This window comes from Oncorhynchus nerka, linkage group LG26 (assembly GCF_034236695.1).
Source record: "Oncorhynchus nerka isolate Pitt River linkage group LG26, Oner_Uvic_2.0, whole genome shotgun sequence".
Classification (NCBI taxonomy): domain Eukaryota; kingdom Metazoa; phylum Chordata; class Actinopteri; order Salmoniformes; family Salmonidae; genus Oncorhynchus; species Oncorhynchus nerka.
The window spans coordinates 42,311,379-42,331,120 of NC_088421.1; the positions used below are offsets into that span (position 1 = coordinate 42,311,379).

At 41.8% G+C, this 19,742-nt stretch overlaps 2 protein-coding genes across 2 annotated transcripts; both read left to right on the forward strand.

Moving 5' to 3' along the window:
* Positions 1-4,482: 4,482 nt before the first annotated feature.
* LOC135564887 (immunoglobulin lambda-1 light chain-like) lies at positions 4,483-9,204 on the forward strand. The gene is made up of 4 exons (XM_065010969.1): positions 4,483-4,553; positions 4,650-4,984; positions 7,176-7,188; positions 8,465-9,204. The coding sequence occupies exons 1-4, from the start codon at positions 4,514-4,516 to the stop codon at positions 8,794-8,796; spliced, it is 720 nt and encodes a 239-aa protein (XP_064867041.1). The 5' UTR covers positions 4,483-4,513; the 3' UTR covers positions 8,797-9,204.
* A 4,711-nt stretch (positions 9,205-13,915) lies between these two features.
* LOC135564744 (immunoglobulin lambda-1 light chain-like) lies at positions 13,916-17,926 on the forward strand. Its single transcript, XM_065010735.1, has 4 exons — positions 13,916-14,030; positions 14,127-14,454; positions 15,994-16,025; positions 17,188-17,926. The coding sequence occupies exons 1-4, from the start codon at positions 13,991-13,993 to the stop codon at positions 17,517-17,519; spliced, it is 732 nt and encodes a 243-aa protein (XP_064866807.1). The 5' UTR covers positions 13,916-13,990; the 3' UTR covers positions 17,520-17,926.
* Positions 17,927-19,742: the final 1,816 nt, after the last annotated feature.

A 19,742-nucleotide genomic window follows, 5' to 3' on the forward strand; every position in this document is an offset into this window, starting at 1 on the left:
ACGACCCACGTGGAGTTCCAGGTCTCCGGTAGCCTCTGGAACTGCCGATCTGCGGCCAACAAGGCAGAGTTCATCTCAGCCTATGCCTCCCTCCAGTCCTCGACTTCTTGGCACTGACGGAAACATGGATCACCACAGACAACACTGCTACTCCTACTGCTCTCTCTTCGTCTGCCCACGTGTTCTCGCACACCCCGAGAGCTTCTGGTCAGCGGGGTGGTGGCACCGGGATCCTCATCTCTCCCAAGTGGTCATTCTCTCTTTCTCCCCTTACCCATCTGTCTATCGCCTCCTTTGAATTCCATGCTGTCACAGTTACCAGCCCTTTCAAGCTTAACATCCTTATCATTTATCGCCCTCCAGGTTCCCTCGGAGAGTTCATCAATGAGCTTGATGCCTTGATAAGCTCCTTTCCTGAGGACGGCTCACCTCTCACAGTTCTGGGCGATTTTAACCTCCCCACGTCTACCTTTGACTCATTCCTCTCTGCCTCCTTCTTTCCACTCCTCTCCTCTTTTGACCTCACCCTCTCACCTTCCCCCTACTCACAAGGCAGGAAATACGCTCGACCTCATCTTTACTAGATGCTGTTCTTCCACTAACCTCATTGCAACTCCCCTCCAAGTCTCCGACCACTACCTTGTATCCTTTTCCCTCTCGCTCTCATCCAACACTTCCCACACTGCCCCTACTCGGATGGTATCGCGCCGTCCCAACCTTCGCTCTCTCCCCCGCTACTCTCTCCTCTTCCATCCTATCATCTCTTCCCTCTGCTCAAACCTTCTCCAACCTATCTCCTGATTCTGCCTCCTCAACCCTCCTCTCCTCCCTTTCTGCATCCTTTGACTCTCTATGTCCCCTATCCTCCAGGCCGGCTCGGTCCTCCCCTCCCGCTCCGTGGCTCGACGACTCATTGCGAGCTCACAGAACAGGGCTCCGGGCAGCCGAGCGGAAATGGAGGAAAACTCGCCTCCCTGCGGACCTGACATCCTTTCACTCCCTCCTCTCTACATTTTCCTCTTCTCTCTCTGCTGCTAAAGCCACTTTCTACCACTCTAAATTCCAAGCATCTGCCTCTAACCCTAGGAAGCTCTTTGCCACCTTCTCCTCCCTCCTGAATCCTCCTCCCCCTCCTCCCTCTCTGCAGATGACTTCGTCAACCATTTTGAAAAGAAGGTCGACGACATCCGATCCTCGTTTGCTAAGTCAAACGACACCGCTGGTTCTGCTCACACTGCCCTACCCTGTGCTCTGACCTCTTTCTCCCCTCTCTCTCCAGATGAAATCTCGCGTCTTGTGACGGCCGGCCGCCCAACAACCTGCCCGCTTGACCCTATCCCCTCCTCTCTTCTCCAGACCATTTCCGGAGACCTTCTCCCTTACCTCACCTCGCTCATCAACTCATCCCTGACCGCTGGCTACGTCCCTTCCGTCTTCAAGAGAGCGAGAGTTGCACCCCTTCTGAAAAAACCTACACTCGATCCCTCCGATGTCAACAACTACAGACCAGTATCCCTTCTTTCTTTTCTCTCCAAAACTCTTGAACGTGCCGTCCTTGGCCAGCTCTCCCGCTATCTCTCTCAGAATGACCTTCTTGATCCAAATCAGTCAGGTTTCAAGACTAGTCATTCAACTGAGACTGCTCTTCTCTGTATTACGGAGGCGCTCCGCACTGCTAAAGCTAACTCTCTCTCCTCTGCTCTCATCCTTCTAGACCTATCGGCTGCCTTCGATACTGTGAACCATCAGATCCTCCTCTCCACCCTCTCCGAGTTGGGCATCTCCGGCGCGACCCACGCTTGGATTGCGTCCTACCTGACAGGTCGCTCCTACCAGGTGGCGTGGCGAGAATCCGTCTCCACACCACGTGCTCTCACCACTGGTGTCCCCCAGGGCTCTGTTCTAGGCCCTCTCCTATTCTCGCTATACACCAAGTCACTTGGCTCTGTCATAACCTCACATGGTCTCTCCTATCATTGCTATGCAGACGACACACAATTAATCTTCTCCTTTCCCCCTTCTGATGACCAGGTGGCGAATCGCATCTCTGCATGTCTGGCAGACATATCAGTGTGGATGACGGATCACCACCTCAAGCTGAACCTCGGCAAGACGGAGCTGCTCTTCCTCCCGGGAAGGACTGCCCGTTCCATGATCTCGCCATCACGGTTGACAACTCCATTGTGTCCTCCTCCCAGAGCGCTAAGAACCTTGGCGTGATCCTGGACAACACCCTGTCGTTCTCAACTAACATCAAGGCGGTGGCCCGTTCCTGTAGGTTCATGCTCTACAACATCCGCAGAGTACGACCCTGCCTCACACAGGAAGCGGCGCAGGTCCTAATCCAGGCACTTGTCATCTCCCGTCTGGATTACTGCAACTCGCTGTTGGCTGGGCTCCCTGCCTGTGCCATTAAACCCCTACAACTCATCCAGAACGCCGCAGCCCGTCTGGTGTTCAACCTTCCCAAGTTCTCTCACGTCACCCCGCTCCTCCGCTCTCTCCACTGGCTTCCAGTTGAAGCTCGCATCCGCTACAAGACCATGGTGCTTGCCTACGGAGCTGTGAGGGGAACGGCACTTCAGTACCTCCAGGCTCTGATCAGGCCCTACACCCAAACAAGGGCACTGCGTTCATCCACCTCTGGCCTGCTCGCCTCCCTACCACTGAGGAAGTACAGTTCCCGCTCAGCCCAGTCAAAACTGTTCGCTGCTCTGGCCCCCCAATGGTGGAACAAACTCCCTCACGACGCCAGGACAGCGGAGTCAATCACCACCTTCCGGAGACACCTGAAACCCCACCTCTTTAAGGAATACCTAGGATAGGATAAAGTAATCCCTCTCACCCCCTTAAAAGATTTAGATGCACTACTGTTCCACTGGATGTCATAAGGTGAATGCACCAATTTGTAAGTCGCTCTGGATAAGAGCGTCTGCTAAATGACTTAAATGTAAATGTAATGGATTATATAATGGAGGAGGGTAGAGGATATGTGGTGATTAATATAAACATCATGGATTATATAATGGAGGATATAAACATCATGGATTATATAATGGAGGAGGGTAGAGGATATGTAGTGATTAATATAAACATCATGGATTATATAATGGAGGAGGGTAGAGGATATGTGGTGATTAATATAAACATCATGGATTATATAATGGAGGAGGGTAGAGGATATGTAGTGATTAATATAAACATCATGGATTATATAATGGAGGAGGGTAGAGGATATGTAGTGATTAATATAAACATCATGGATTATATAATGGAGGAGGGTAGAGGATATGTAGTGATTAATATAAACATCATGGATTATATAATGGAGGAGGGTAGAGGATATGTGGTGATTAATATAAACATCATGGATTATATAATGGAGGAGGGTAGAGGATATGTGGTGATTAATATAAACATCATGGATTATATAATGGAGGATATAAACATCATGGATTATATAATGGAGGATATAAACACCATGGATTATATAATGGAGGATATAAACATCATGGATTATATAATGGAGGAGGGTAGAGGATATGTGGTGATTAATATAAACATTACATTTACATTTAAGTCATTTAGCAGACGCTCTTATCCAGAGCGACTTCCATCAGGTTACAGTAAATTGACACATTAAAGGAGTCCTGGTCTTTCACATCTTCCATCAGATTACAGTAACTGGACACATGTAAGGAGTCATGGCCCGTTACATCTTCAGATTACAGCATGGATTATATAATGGAGGAGGGTAGAGGATATGTAGTGATTAATATAAACATCATGGATTATATAATGGATGTGGTATTAAACATGATTATATAATGGAGGAGGGTAGAGGATATGTGGTGATTAATATAAACATCATGGATTATATAATGGAGGAGGGTAGAGGATATGTAGTGATTAATATAAACATCATGGATTATATAATGGAGGTTATAAACATCATGGATTATATAATGGAGGATATAAACATCATGGATTATATAATGGAGGAGGGTAGAGGATATGTGGTGATTAATATGAACATCATGGATTATATAATGGAGGTTATAAACATCATGGATTATATAATGGAGGATATAAATACATGCATTATATAATGGAGCTGTGATGAGTGGAGAGGATGGATTAATATAAAAGCAGAATAAATAGATTTGTGGTTAGTTTATCATACTGGCCCTTTAGTTAAATAGTTAACACATTCACAGTGACTTATAGGTCAGTGTGTTTACAGTAAAGATTAATAACATAATAGTATTATTAGAATGGAGGTCTGTTAAACATCATGTCAATTATATAATGGAGGATCTGGTCCTCCCTGGCTTGGTGATTAAATCTGGTCCCCCATGTCAATGCATTATATAATGAAGCTGTGATGAGTGTAGAGCATTGGTTAACATGTCTCCCCTCCCTGTCCCCCAGTCCCTGAGTCTCAAAAGCAGACCCAAATAGATGCTCATCTCTCAGCTGGACAGTAAGGGCCCTCACACCTCACACTGACAACATGCTTGGGACACTCTGCACTCTCATCACTGCTCTAACATGTAAGGAGTCTGACTTCCTGGAGGTTTTACTTCCTGGTTTATTAATAATGAGTCTGTATGTTTCTCTTTACTTCATGTCATCTTCTTATTTCCCAGGTGTCAGTGGTGTGACTGTGGTGACACAGAAGCCTCCTGTTGTGACAGTAAGGAAAGGAGACACGGCCTCTCTGGACTGTAACCTGGGGACTGTTCAGAATAGTGCTGCTCGTTGGTATAAACAGGTTCCAGGAGGAGTTCCTCAGTTTGTTTTATTTTTCTACCACCCTAATAGTGCTCCTACCTATGGCTCTGGTTTCTCCTCTCCTAAATTCACATCTAATCATCAGTCTAAATCAGATTATCGTTTGATTATTAACACTGTGGAGGAGACAGACTCAGCAGTGTATTACTGTCATACATATGATGACTCTGTTAAAGAGGAAGTATCACAGTGATATACACCATGACAAAAACCTCCTCACCAATTACACTCACTTCTGCTTTCAGATGTTCTGAATATAGACACTAACTGAATGTCAAGTCATCCTGAACCAGTGTGTCTGCAGTAGGAGAACATTCCATGCTTGTGTTTTACACAAAACCCTTCACACATTTACTAGAATGTTGTCATTAACAATTACACCTAGTTGTCACAAAGCATGAATGATAAAGTGATATTCCAGAAGGTTCAGTCCTAACAGAAGACTCCATGTATCAGACAACCTCCATGATAGTCAGTCTGTAATAACAGTGAGCAAAGGTTAGATGGCCACTATGGACTGTAACCTGGGGACTGTTCAGAATAGTGCTGCTCATTGGTATAAACAGGTTCCAGGAGGAGTTCCTCAGTATGTTTTACAGTGGTACTACTACAATTGGACCTCTGTAAAATATGGTTCTGGTTTCTCCTCTCCTAAATTCACATCTAATCATCAGTCTATATCTGATTATAGTTTGATTATTAACAATGTGGAGGAGGAAGACTCAGCAGTGTATTACTGTAAAACAAAAGACTACTATGTTGGCGAGTGGGCATCACAATGACATACACTATGACAAAAACCTCCTCCCCAAATACACTCACTTCTGCTTCATGGTAGAGGGGTGAACTCTAAGAAACAGCAGTTGATCAGTGATTAGTATAACACTATATACATAACACAATGGGAGACCTGGAAATGGAAGAACCATGTCAACAAGATTATAAAACGATTGTGAAAAGAGATTTATCCATTCTTGATGTAATCATCATCATCATCATATCATCATCAAGTGAAGACTGCATCATATGGATATTGCTTTAACTGATGGATTTAAAAGGACCAGACACCAAACAGCAGAATATGATGCTATACAATATACTGTTACTTCATAGAGAGAAACTCTAGAAAAGCCTGAGATGTTTTGTAGAGAGTGAAGCTCAGTCTGAATGGGATGTTTCAGTTCCTGTCCTCTCAGTAGAATGAGTGAAGCTCTGTCTTAATGGGATGGTACAGTTCCTGTCCTCTCAGTAGAGAGTGAAGCTCTGTCTGAATGGGATGGTTCAGTTCCTGTCCTCTCAGTAGTGAGAGTGAAGCTCTGTCTGAATGGGATGGTTCAGTTCCTGTCCTCTCAGTAGAGAGAGTGAAGCTCTGTCTGAATGGGATGGTTCAGTTCCTGTCCTCAGTAGAGAGAGTAAAGCTCTGTCTGAATGGGATGTTTCAGTTCCTGTCCTCTCAGTATAGATTTTGAATGCTCTGTCTAAAATGGGATGTTTCAGTTCCTGTCCTCTCAATAGAGAGTGAAGCTCTGTCTGAATGGGATGTTTCAGTTCCTGTCCTCTCAGTAGAGAGAGTGAAGCTCTGTCTGAATGGGATGTTTCAGTTCCTGTATCTCAGTAGAGAGAGTGAATCTTTGTCTTAATGGGATTTTTCATTTCATCTGTCCTCTCAGTAGAGAGAGTGAAGCTCTGTCTGAATGGGATGTTTCAGTTCCTGTCCTCTCAGTTAGAGAGAGTGATTGTCTCTGTCTGACAAAATGGGATGTTTCAGTTCCTGTCCTCTCAGTAGAGCAGAGTGAAACTCTGTCTGGAACAATGGGATGTTTCAGTTTCTGTCCTCTCAGTAGACAGAGTGAAGCTCTGTCTGCCAATGGGATGGTTTCAGTTCCTGTCCTCTCAGTAGAGAGAGTGAAGCTCTGTCTGAATGGGATGGTTCAGTTCCTGTCCTCTCAGTAGAGAGAGTGAAGCTCTGTCTGGATGGGATGTTTCAGTTCCTGTCCTCTCAGTAGAGAGTGAAGCTCTGTCTGAATGGGATGTTTCAGTTCCTGTCCTCTCAGTAGAGAGAGTGAAGCTCTGTCTGGATGGGATGTTTCAGTTCCTGTCCTCTCAGTAGAGAGAGTGAAGCTCTGTCTGGATGGGATGTTTCAGTTCCTGTCCTCTCAGTAGAGAGAGTGAAGCTCTGTCTGAATGGGATGGTTCAGTTCCTGTCCTCTCAGTAGATCCTGAGAGTGAAGCTCTGTCTGACATGGGATGTTTCAGTTCCTGTCCTCTCAGTAGAGACCCTGCCTCACACAGGAAGGGGAGGTCCTATTCCAGGCACTTGTCATCTGTCTACAAACTGAATCACTGTTGGTGGGCTCCCTGCCTGTGCCATTAAACCACAGCTCATTGTTACTGGTGAGTCCCCTTCTAATGTTTTAATCTACAGAATAGGTCTTGTTGCTAATATACTGTTGCTCCGAGTTGTCAGATATATATATCCGCTACAAGACCATGGTGCTATGCCTATATATTTTAAATATTTATTTAATCAAATGTAATTTATATTCACTGATTTAATATTTTGCACCTGCTTTAATCCTGTCTCCTATGCCTTTGTACCACTTATGAAACAGTTTGATCAGCCCTGTCAAAATGTCTCTGGTTGGTCTGCTCTGTTCATGGTTAATCATGAATATCTTGCCAGGACAGTTGTCTGTCAATCAACCCATGTAAAGACAGATCTTTCATCTCAGGAAGGATAATCATGAATATCTTGTGTTTCTGTTGTCTGTTAACTGGATGTCATAAGGAGATCTTGCATCTCAAAGTGTTTAATCATGAATATCTTGTGTTTCTGAGGTCTCTATATAACTTAAATGTAAATGTAAATGTAAAGGAGATCTTTCATCTCAAAGTGTTTAATCATCAATATCTTGACAAATGTTTCTGTATGTTTATAACTCCATTTGCTAAAGGAGATCTTTCATCTCAAAGTGTTTAATTTGAATATCTTGTGTTTCTGTTGTCTATATAATCACCACCTTCCGGAGACACCTGAAACCCTCTAAGGAATCAATTAAAGGAGATCTTTCGTCTCAAAGTGTTTAATCATGAATATCTTGTGTTTCTGTTGTCTATATAACTCAATATAAAGGAGATCTTTCATCTCCAGAAATTTCATCCAGCTCAATATCTTAGACAAATATTTATATATATGTTTTTTAAATCCCATTTCCTCTTAATGAATTATTTGTATGATTTACATTTAAAATGTCCACATTTGTTTCATCTTTTATCCGTTTAGTCTTCCAGAGTTTTGTGTAATGTATTAATAAATTGCTCTGTCTCCATTGTTTAAAACCTAAACACCCATGTTTCCTTCTAATCAGTATCATTGTAAACATCATGAATAAGCAGTTCATTGTATTTAATTACTGCATCCGTTTCCTCTTAATGCAGGTGTTTTGGTAATGATACCCACATGTACTGAAATATAAACTTATCCATTGTGTTTTGTTCTCATCCCATCCGTTTCCTCTTAATGCAGGTGTTTTGTAATGATACCCACATGTATGATAAACTGGTATCCATTGTGTTTTGTTCTCATCCCATGTACTGAAATATAAACTGAAATATAAACTGGTATCCATTGTGTTTTGTTCTCCTCCCATCCGTTGACTACTTTCTACAGATGGAGATCTGGCTACACCTGCTGTGACTCTGTTCCCTCCATCCACTGAAGACCTCAAGTCCAGCAGAGCAACACTGGTGTGTCTGACTAGTGACCTGTCTCAGAGATCCAAGGGGTTGGCAGATGTCAGCTGGATGTCTAGTGGTGAATCAGTGACAGAAGATGTTTCTACCAGCCCTGCTGAGCAGCAACCAGACAACACCTTCAGGATCAGCAGCTATCTGACCATTCAGACTGCAGACTGGGACAAGGACGTGGTGTTCACATGTAAAGTGTCGTTGGGGTCAACATTCTCTGAGAAAGAGATCAGAAAGACTAGTTGTAGTCTGTAAATCAATAGTTTCAGACAATCAATACAACTGGTAGTTTGTTAATGCTTCAGAATGAGTGCAGCTGTTATTTCATTAGAACTGTTAAGTGATGTTTTGATCTTTGCTTTGCTGTTAAATATAGAAGTTAAAATCCTAACAACATGGATGATATTGGGCTGAAGTCTGAATGCAGTATGACCATAACCAATGTAATGTCAAATAGTTGTTGAGGGCTGTTTGTCATCACAAGTTACTATTGATGCATTCACTGTACCAGCATCATGTTCTCTAGAACATAACATCTGAAACACTGTCATGATGACTAGATCTCTCTACTATTGTGAAATGAGTTGAATTACTAATGATTAATGGAGGAATAGTTAGAGCTTTGCTGTATTGTGGATATTCAATAAAGAACATTCTAAAGAACCAGTGTTTGTATTAGAGCATGTTGATGAACATCAGTGTTAGCAGCTCTACATGAGGGGGAGTTTAACTGAACTCTATTAGAGCATGTTGATGAGCATCAAGTGTTAGCAGCTCTACATGAGGGGAGTTTAACTGATCTCTATTAGAGCATGTTGATGAACATCAGTGTTAGCAGCTCTACATGAGGGGAGTTTAACTGATCTCTATTAGAGCATGTTGATGAACATCAGTGTTAGCAGCTCTACATGAGGGGAGTTTAACTGATCTCTATTAGAGCATGTTGATGAACATCAGTGTTAGCAGCTCTACATGAGGGGAGTTTAACTGAACTCTATTAGAGCATGTTGATGAACATCAGTGTTAGCAGCTCTACATGATTGAATCTGGATAATGACTATTTCAATTGAACCAAGACAGAGGAGCCCAGAATCCTTACCAGGTTTACTATCATAACAAGGATTCTGACCAACCAGAGATGACCTAACAGTTGACTGTAGCCTTACATTGAAAAGCCTGTGGTTAATATGATAGAAATGTAGGCTGAATTTTTCACAGCATTTTAATGAGGTGGAATCTGGAAACTATTGAACCAAGATGGAGGAGGATGGAGTGGAACCAGGGACCCTTGGAGACACAGAGGAGGGAGAGAAAGTGACAGAACTTAGGCTGAGAGAAGGAGAAGGATCCAGGTATTGTCACGGTTCCCTCCAGAACTGTTGATTAACCACACCTGGTGCCCATTTCCCAATGATTAGTAATTGTATGTTTGCCCTTTGGTTCACCATTGGGCTGTCGATTATTGTTACAATGTCTGTTGGTTCGTGTGAATACCTGTGCTGTGTTGTTTTGGTACATAGCACGCTGTAATTTGGGTATGAATAAAAATACTATTACACATTCCTGCACCTGTCTCCCAATCCCTTTATACCAACATGACAGGTATATCAGACTAGAACCACGGCCTCCAGGTCAATGTTTAGAGAGTTTGAAGCTGTCATTATTACATGGTATAAACTGTTCTCTAGTATTAACATTAGATGTTGTACTCAGAATCATTTCAGCATTAAATTACAACTGTACAGGTCTGACCTTCACTTAGTCTCCCACTGACATCAGTCCATGACTAAGTAAACACTCAGTGAGGTCCTTTATCTACTTCCCCAGAGTCAGATGAAGATAGAACAATGACTGGAAGTCTATGGGAAACACTAGTTAACATTGACTGACTAAACTAACTCTAACTTCCTTCAAACTGGACACAGAGACAAACAAATGGTATGAACAAGTCCATCTGACTCTGGGGAAGTATATAAAGGGCCTCATTGCCAAAATTCTGAAGTATCATAAGTGGAAGTTAGGATTGGTCCAACATATAGAGTCATGTCATGTTGTGTTTCACATTCTGTGTTTCACATTCTGCATCAGTGATCAGAATAGAAGCTCCAGGTCAGTCAAAGTCCACCAGAGGAGGACGTAGGACCACCAATCATGACTGAGGAAAGATCTACATGTACTTTACAACAGGAACAGCTGTCTGTAGACCACTGGTTTCAGTCCCACCCAAAGACCAGCTGGTGGTTTCATGTCCACTATCTCTAGTTATCAGAGTCATTCACCAGGAACATGTTCTAGTTCTGACACTGAGTTACAGGCAGTGATGTGTTGCTCTCTTTCTCCCCCAGGACACCTGCTTCCCCTCCTCTCCTTATTCATAGCTTCATGTAAATGAAGAGGTTATTTTATCTCCTCTCAGAACTGTGTGGTGGGGGTTATATGTCTGTGGCACTAATATATTTAATTTTACCTTTATTTAACTAGGCAAGTCAGTTAAGAACAGATTCTTATTTTCAATGACGGCCTAGGAACAGTGGGTTAACTGCCTGTTCAGGGGCAGAACGACAGATTTGTACCTTGTCAGCTCGGGGGTTGCAACTTTCTGGTTACTAGTCCAACGCTCTAACCACTAGGCTACCCTGCCGCCCCAAATTCAGTGGAGGTAAGAGTGCCTAGTTTAGAACAGTTTAAAGGGCTATGAGAGGGATTATATTTAGTTATTTATTTGACATTTTTTAGATTAGATTTTTTGAGATGCCCCATCTCAACCAAATTAATTATATTAAGCACCATAGATATTTATTAAAACTATACAAAATACCTGACATCTCGTCTACATTCCATCCGTGTAACCAAACCAGAAACCACCACAGACAGACAGTCTACAGACCCAGTGTCCCCACACAGACCAACAGAACCATGAATAACCTGGGCACCATCAGCCACCTGTCCTCGCTCCCCAACCAAGGGGCCCCCCAAGTTCAAACAGAGTTACTGTTAGGTTCGTTGAAAGGATCGGACCAAGGCGCAGCGTGCGTAGAGAATCACATTCTTTAATAGTGAAACTTACAACAAAAACAACAAAGAATATAACGAACGTGCATTATTGCAGTGCACAAGGCAACTATACCAAAACAAGATCCCACACCTGAAAGTGGGAATAAGGGCTGCCTAAGTATGATTCCCAATGAGAGACAACGATAGACAGCTGCCTCTGATTGGGAACCATACTCGGCCAAAAACAAATAAATATACAACATAGAATGCCCATCCCAAATCACACCCTGACCTAACCAAATAGAGAAATAAAACGGCTCTCTAAGGTCAGGGTGTGACAGTACCCCCCCCCCCCCTGTCTATGGCGATGCCAAGATGGTGAAGCATTGCTGCGTGCCCCCGGACGCGTTCCTCCACCCCTATACCCGGGGTACCTGCTCCTGCTGACTCCACATGCAGTCGGTGATTCTGTAAGGGTGAGTGCTGGTGGCAGGGAAGTCAGGCGCAGGAGATCGAACTTGGTATAAAACGGAGCAGTTTAATAAGTTCTCAAAAACTCTGAAAACAAAATATACAAAATAATACAAGTGGGTACAAAACCCGTCAGAACATATCTTGCACATAGCTTACAAACAAACAATCACAGACAAGGACAATGAGGGGGAACAGAGGGTTAATGGCACGACATGGAATGAATGGGATTGGAACCAGGTGTGATACAAGACCAGACAAAACCAATGGAAAATGAAAAGAGGATCAGCGATGGCTAGACGGTCGGGGACTTCGACCGCAGAACGCCGCCCGAACAAGGAGAGGAACCGACTTCGGCGGAAGTCGTGACAGGTAGAGGATATGTAGTGATTAATATAAACATCATGGATTATATAATGGAGGATATAAACATCATGGATTATATAATGGAGGAGGGTAGAGGATATGTGGTGATTAATATAAACATCATGGATTATATAATGGAGGAGGGTAGAGGATATGTAGTGATTAATATAAACATCATGGATTATATAATGGAGGAGGGTAGAGGATATGTGGTGATTAATATAAACATCATGGATTATATAATGGAGGATATAAACATCATGGATTATATAATGGAGGAGGGTAGAGGATATGTAGTGATTAATATAAACATCATGGATTATATAATGGAGGTTATAAACATCATGGATTATATAATGGAGGAGGGTAGAGGATATGTGGTGATTAATATAAAACATACATTTATATAATTAGGATATGTGGTGATTAACAGTAAATTGATTATATTAAAGGAGTCTGATTAATTCATCATCTTAATGGAGGAGGGTAGAGGATATGTAAGGAGTGATTAATATAAACATCATGGATTATATAATGGAGGAGGGTAGAGGATATGTGGTGATTAATATAAACATCATGGATTATATAATGGAGGAGGGTAGAGGATATGTGGTGATTAATATAAACATCATGGATTATATAATGGAGGAGAGGATATGTGGTGATTAATATAAACATCATGGATTATATAATGGAGGAGGGTAGAGGATATGTGGTGATTAATATAAACATCATGGATTATATAATGGAGGAGGGTAGAGGATATGTGGTGATTAATATAAACATCATGGATTATATAATGGAGGAGGGTAGAGGATATGTAGTGATTAATATAAACATCATGGATTATATAATGGAGGAGGGTAGAGGATATGTAGTGATTAATATAAACATCATGGATTATATAATGGAGGAGGGTAGAGGATATGTGGTGATTAATATAAACATCATGGATTATATAATGGAGGAGGGTAGAGGATATGTAGTGATTAATATAAACATCATGGATTATATAATGGAGGATATAAACATCATGGATTATATAATGGAGGAGGGTAGAGGATATGTGGTGATTAATATAAACATCATGGATTATATAATGGAGGTTATAAACATCATGGATTATATAATGGAGGATATAAATACAATGCATTATATAATGAAGCTGTGATGAGTGTAGAGGATGGTGCAGAGTCAAAAGCAGAACAAATAGATTTGAGTTAGTTTATCATACTGGCCCTTTAGTTAAATAGTTGGGACACATTCACAGTGACTTGTAGGTCAGTGTGTTTACAGTAAAGATTAATAATTATAATAGTATTATTAGAATTGTGGAAGTCTGTTAACCCCCAGACATGTCAATCAACTATGAGAGTAGCTAGTGATTGTAGAGGCCCCTCCCTCTGGTCCTCCCTGGCTTGGTGATTGGTTAACTGTAGAGGCCCCTCCCTCTGGTCCTCCCTGGCTTGGTGATTGGTTAACTGTAGAGGCCCCTCCCTCTGGTCCCCCATGTCTGTCTCCTTATAGGTGGGTCCTGCAGCCTCTCCTCTCCTCACACTCCAACCCTGCTCATCTCTCAGCTGGACAGTAAGGGCCGTTCACACCTCACACTGACAACATGCTGGGGACACTCTGCACTCTCATCACTGCTCTAACATGTAAGGAGTCTGACTTCCTGGAGGTTTTACTTCCTGGTTTATTAATAATGAGTCTGTATGTTTCTCTTAACTTCATGTCATCTTCTTATTTCCCAGGTGTCAGTGGTGTGACTGTGGTGACACAGAAGCCTCCTGTTGTGACGGTGAGGAAAGGAGAGACGGCCTCTCTGGACTGTAACCTGGGGACTGTTGATAATAGTGCTCATTGGTATAAACAGGTTCCAGGAGGAGTTCCTCAGTATGTTTTACAGTGGTACTACTACAATTGGACCTCTGTAAAATATGGTTCTGGTTTCTCCTCTCCTAAATTCACATCTAATCATCAGTCTATATCTGATTATAGTTTGATTATTAACAATGTGGAGGAGGAAGACTCAGCAGTGTATTACTGTAAAACAAAAGACTACTATGTTGGCGAGTGGGCATCACAATGACATACACTATGACAAAAACCTCCTCCCCAAATACACTCACTTCTGCTTCATGGTAGAGGGGTGAACTCTAAGAAACAGCAGTTGATCAGTGATTAGTATAACACTATATACATAACACAATGGGAGACCTGGAAATGGAAGAACCATGTCAACAAGATTATAAAACGATTGTGAAAAGAGATTTATCCATTCTTGATGTAATCATCATCATCATCATATCATCATCAAGTGAAGACTGCATCATATGGATATTGCTTTAACTGATGGATTTAAAAGGACCAGACACCAACAGCAGAATATGATGCTATACAATATACTGTTACTTCATAGAGAGAAACTCTAGAAAAGCCTGAGATGTTTTGTAGTGAGAGTGAAGCTCAGTCTGAATGGGATGTTTCAGTTCCTGTCCTCTCAGTAGAATGAGTGAAGCTCTGTCTGAATGGGATGGTACAGTTCCTGTCCTCTCAGTAGTGAGAGTGAAGCTCTGTCTGAATGGGATGGTTCAGTTCCTGTCCTCTCAGTAGAGAGAGTGAAGCTCTGTCTGAATGGGATGGTTCAGTTCCTGTCCTCTCAGTAGGGAGAGTGAAGCTCTGTCTGAATGGGATGTTTCAGTTCCTGTCCTCTCAGTAGAGAGAGTAAAGCTCTGTCTGAATGGGATGTTTCAGTTCCTGTCCTCTCAGTAGAGAGAGTGAAGCTCTGTCTGAATGGGATGTTTCAGTTCCTGTCCTCTCAATAGAGAGAGTGAAGCTCTGTCTGAATGGGATGTTTCAGTTCCTGTCCTCTCAGTAGAGAGAGTGAAGTTCTGTCTGAATGGGATGTTTCAGTTCCTGTCCTCTCAGTAGAGAGAGTGAAGCTCTGTCTGGATGGGATGTTTCAGTTCCTGTCCTCTCAGTAGAGAGAGTGAAGCTCTGTCTGAATGGGATGTTTCAGTTCCTGTCCTCTCAGTAGAGAGAGTGAATCTCTGTCTGGATGGGATGTTTCAGTTCCTGTCCTCTCAGTAGAGAGAGTGAAGCTCTGTCTGGATGGGATGTTTCAGTTTCTGTCCTCTCAGTAGAGAGAGTGAAGCTCTGTCTTAATGGGATGGTTCAGTTCCTGTCCTCTCAGTAGAGAGAGTGAAGCTCTGTCTGAATGGGATGGTTCAGTTCCTGTCCTCTCAGTAGAGAGAGTGAAGCTCTGTCTGGATGGGATGTTTCAGTTCCTGTCCTCTCAGTAGAGAGAGTGAAGCTCTGTCTGAATGGGATGTTTCAGTTCCTGTCCTCTCAGTAGAGAGAGTGAATCTCTGTCTGGATGGGATGTTTCAGTTCCTGTCCTCTCAGTAGAGAGAGTGAAGCTCTGTCTGGATGGGATGTTTCAGTTCCTGTCCTCTCAGTAGAGAGAATGAAGCTCTGTCTGAATGGGATGGTTCAGTTCCTGTCCTCTCAGTAGAGAGAGTGAAGCTCTGTCTGGATGGGATGTTTCAGTTCCTGTCCTCTCAGTAGAGAGTGGGGAGGTTATTGTACGGCCGTGTATACAAACTGAATCACTGTGGTATTCGGACCAGGAACCAAGCTCATTGTTACTGGTGAGTCCCCTTCTAATGTTTTAATCTACAGAATAGGTCTTGTTGCTAATATACTGTTGGTCAGATATATATATATATATATATATATATATATATATATTTTAAATATTTATTTAATCAAATGTAATTTATATTCACTGATTTAATATTTTGCACCTGCTTTAATCCTGTCTCCTATGTTTGTAGACTTATGAAACAGTTTGATGACTGTGTTAATGTCTCTGGTTGGTCTGCTCTGTTCATGTGTAATCATGAATATCTTGTGTTTCTGTTGTCTGTATAACTCAATGTAAAGGAGATCTTTCATCTCAAAGTGTGTAATCATGAATATCTTGTGTTTCTGTTGTCTGTATAACTCAATGTAAAGGAGATCTTTCATCTCAAAGTGTTTAATCATGAATATCTTGTGTTTCTGTTGTCTGTATAACTCAATGTAAAGGAGATCTTTCATCTCAAAGTGTTTAATCATGAATATCTTGTGTTTCTGTTGTCTATATAACTCAATATAAAGGAGATCTTTCATCTCCAGAAATTTCATCCAGCTCAATATCTTAGACAAATATTTATATATATTTTTTAAATCCCATTTGCTTGTGAATTATTTGAATTTTACATTTAAAATGTCCACATTTCGTTCATCTTTTAGCCTTTTAGTCTTCCAGAGCTGTGTAATGTATTAATAAATTGCTCTGTCTCTCATTTTAAAACCTAAACACCGTATGTTTCCTTCTATCAGTATCATTGTAAACATCATGAAGAGCAGTTCTCTATTTAATTACTGCATCCGTTTCCTCTTAATGCAGGTGTTTTGGTAATGATACCCACATGTACTGAAATATAAACTGGTATCCATTGTGTTTTGTTCTCCTCCCATCCGTTTCCTCTTAATGCAGGTGTTTTGGTAATGATACCCACATGTACTGAAATATAAACTTATCCATTGTGTTTTGTTCTCATCCCATCCGTTTCCTCTTAATGCAGGTGTTTTGGTAATGATACCCACATGTACTGAAATATAAACTGGTATCCATTGTGTTTTGTTCTCATCCCATCCGTTTCCTCTTAATGCAGGTGTTTTGGTAATGATACCCACATGTACTGAAATATAAACTGGTATCCATTGTGTTTTGTTCTCCTCCCATCCGTTGACTACTTTCTACAGATGGAGATCTGGCTACACCTGCTGTGACTCTGTTCCCTCCATCCACTGAAGACCTCAAGTCCAGCAGAGCAACACTGGTGTGTCTGACTAGTGACCTGTCTCAGAGATCCAAGGGGTTGGCAGATGTCAGCTGGATGTCTAGCGGTGAATCAGTGACAGAAGATGTTTCTACCAGCCCTGCTGAGCAGCAACCAGACAACACCTTCAGGATCAGCAGCTATCTGACCATTCAGACTGCAGACTGGGACAGGGACGTGGTGTTCACATGTAAAGTGTCGTTGGGGTCAACATTCTCTGAGAAAGAGATCAGAAAGACTAGTTGTAGTCTGTAAATCAATAGTTTCAGACAATCAATACAACTGGTAGTTTGTTAATGCTTCAGAATGAGTGCAGCTGTTATTTCATTAGAACTGTTAAGTGATGTTTTGATCTTTGCTTTGCTGTTAAATATAGAAGTTAAAATCCTAACAACATGGATGATATTGGGCTGAAGTCTGAATGCAGTATGACCATAACCAATGTAATGTCAAATAGTTGTTGAGGGCTGTTTGTCATCACAAGTTACTATTGATGCATTCACTGTACCAGCATCATGTTCTCTAGAACATAACATCTGAAATACTGTCATGATGACTAGATCTCTCTACTATTGTGAAATGAGTTGAATTACTAATGATAAAGGAATAGTTAGAGCTTTGCTGTATTGTGGATATTCAATAAAGAACATTCTAAAGAACAAGTGTTTGTACCCTGGGTTTTGTATAGGTGTTTGTTTGGTCTTCGTCCCCGTGCCTGTACATGGCACGCTGTCATTTGGGTAGGAATTTTAAAAACTATTACACATTCCTGCACCTGTCTCCCAATCCCTTTATACCAACGTGACAGGTATATCAGACTAGAACCACGGCCTCCAGGTCAATGTTTAGAGAGTTTGAAGATGTCATTATTACATGGTTTTAAACTGTTCTCTAGTATTAACATTAGATGTTGTACTCAGAATCATTTCAGCATTAAATTACAACTGTACAGGTCTGACCTTCACTTAGTCTCCCACTGACATCAGTCCATGACTAAGTAAACATTCAGTGAGGTCCTTTATCTACTTCCCCAGAGTCAGATGAAGATAGAACAATGACTGGAAGTCTATGGGAAACACTAGTTAACATTGACTGACTAAACTAACTCTTAACTTCCTTCAAACTGGACACAGAGACAAACAAATGGTATGAACAAGTCCATCTGACTCTGGGGAAGTATATAAAGGGCCTCATTGCCAAAATTCTGAAGTATCATAAGTGGAAGTTAGGATTGGTCCAACATATAGAGTCATGTCATGTTGTGTTTCACATTCTGTGTTTCACATTCTGCATCAGTGATCAGAATAGAAGCTCCAGGTCAGTTAAAGTCCACCAGAGGAGGACGTAGGACCACCAATAATGACTGAGGAAAGATCTACATGTACTTTACAACAGGAACAGCTGTCTGTGACCACTGGGTTCAGTCCCACCCAAAGACCAGCTGATAGTTTCATGTCTACTATCTCTAGTTATCAGAGTCAATCACCAGGAACGTGTTCTGACACTGAGTTACAGGCAGTGATGTGTTGTTCCCCCAGAACACCTGCTTCCCCTCCTCTCCTTATTTATAGCTTCATGTAAATGTAGAGGTTATTTTATCTCCTCTCAGAACTGTGTGTGGGGGTTATATGTCTGTGACACTAATATATGATTCAGTGGAGGTAAGAGTGACTAGTTTAGAACAGTTTAAAGGGCTATGAGAGGGATTATATTTAGTTATTTATTTGACATTTTTCAGATTAGATCTCTTGAGATGCCCCATCTCATCCAAATGAATTATATTAAGCGCCATAGATATTTATTCAAACTATACAAGATACCTGACATCTCGTCTACATTCCATCAGTGTAACCAAACCAGAAACCACCACAGACAGACAGTCTACAGACCCAGTGTCCCCACACAGACCAACAGAACCATGAATAACCTGGGAACCATCAGCCACCTGTCCTCGCTCCCCAACCAAGGGGCCCCCCAAGTTCAAACAGAGTTACTGTTAGGTTCCTTGAAAGGATCGGACCAAGGCGCAGTGTGCGTAGAGTTCCACATTCTTTAATAGTGAAACTTACAACAAAAACAACAAAGAATATAATGAACGTGCATTATTGCAGTGCACAAGGCAACTATACCAAAACAAGATCCCACACCTGAAAGTGGGAAAAAGGGCTGCCTAAGTATGATTCCCAATCAGAGACAATGATAGACAGCTGCCTCTGATTGGGAACCATGGTCGGCCAAAAACCAAGAAATATACAACATAGAATGCCCACCCCAAATCACACCCTGACCTAACCAAATAGAGCAACAAAACGTCTCTCTAAGGTCAGGGCGTGACAGTTATACTCTACAGTTTAAAAGCAAGCCCATAAAGAGGGGGGTCATTGGATGAATCACTATTCATTTGATTTAGTTCTAAAATAAAGATTTCTAAACATTTCCAAATGTATTTCTAATTTTATCTCTGATTTATTTATAGAT

Bases quoted from the DNA above. Each gene is read 5' to 3' on its own strand.
- LOC135564887 (XM_065010969.1), top strand. From the start codon at position 4,514: ATGCTTGGGACACTCTGCACTCTCATCACTGCTCTAACAT. The intron at 4,554-4,649 runs GTAAGGAGTCTG...CTTATTTCCCAG, and splicing joins TCTCATCACTGCTCTAACAT to GTGTCAGTGGTGTGACTGTG.
- LOC135564744 (XM_065010735.1), top strand. From the start codon at position 13,991: ATGCTGGGGACACTCTGCACTCTCATCACTGCTCTAACAT. The intron at 14,031-14,126 runs GTAAGGAGTCTG...CTTATTTCCCAG, and splicing joins TCTCATCACTGCTCTAACAT to GTGTCAGTGGTGTGACTGTG. The intron at 14,455-15,993 runs ATCACAATGACA...AATCACTGTGGT, and splicing joins TACTATGTTGGCGAGTGGGC to ATTCGGACCAGGAACCAAGC.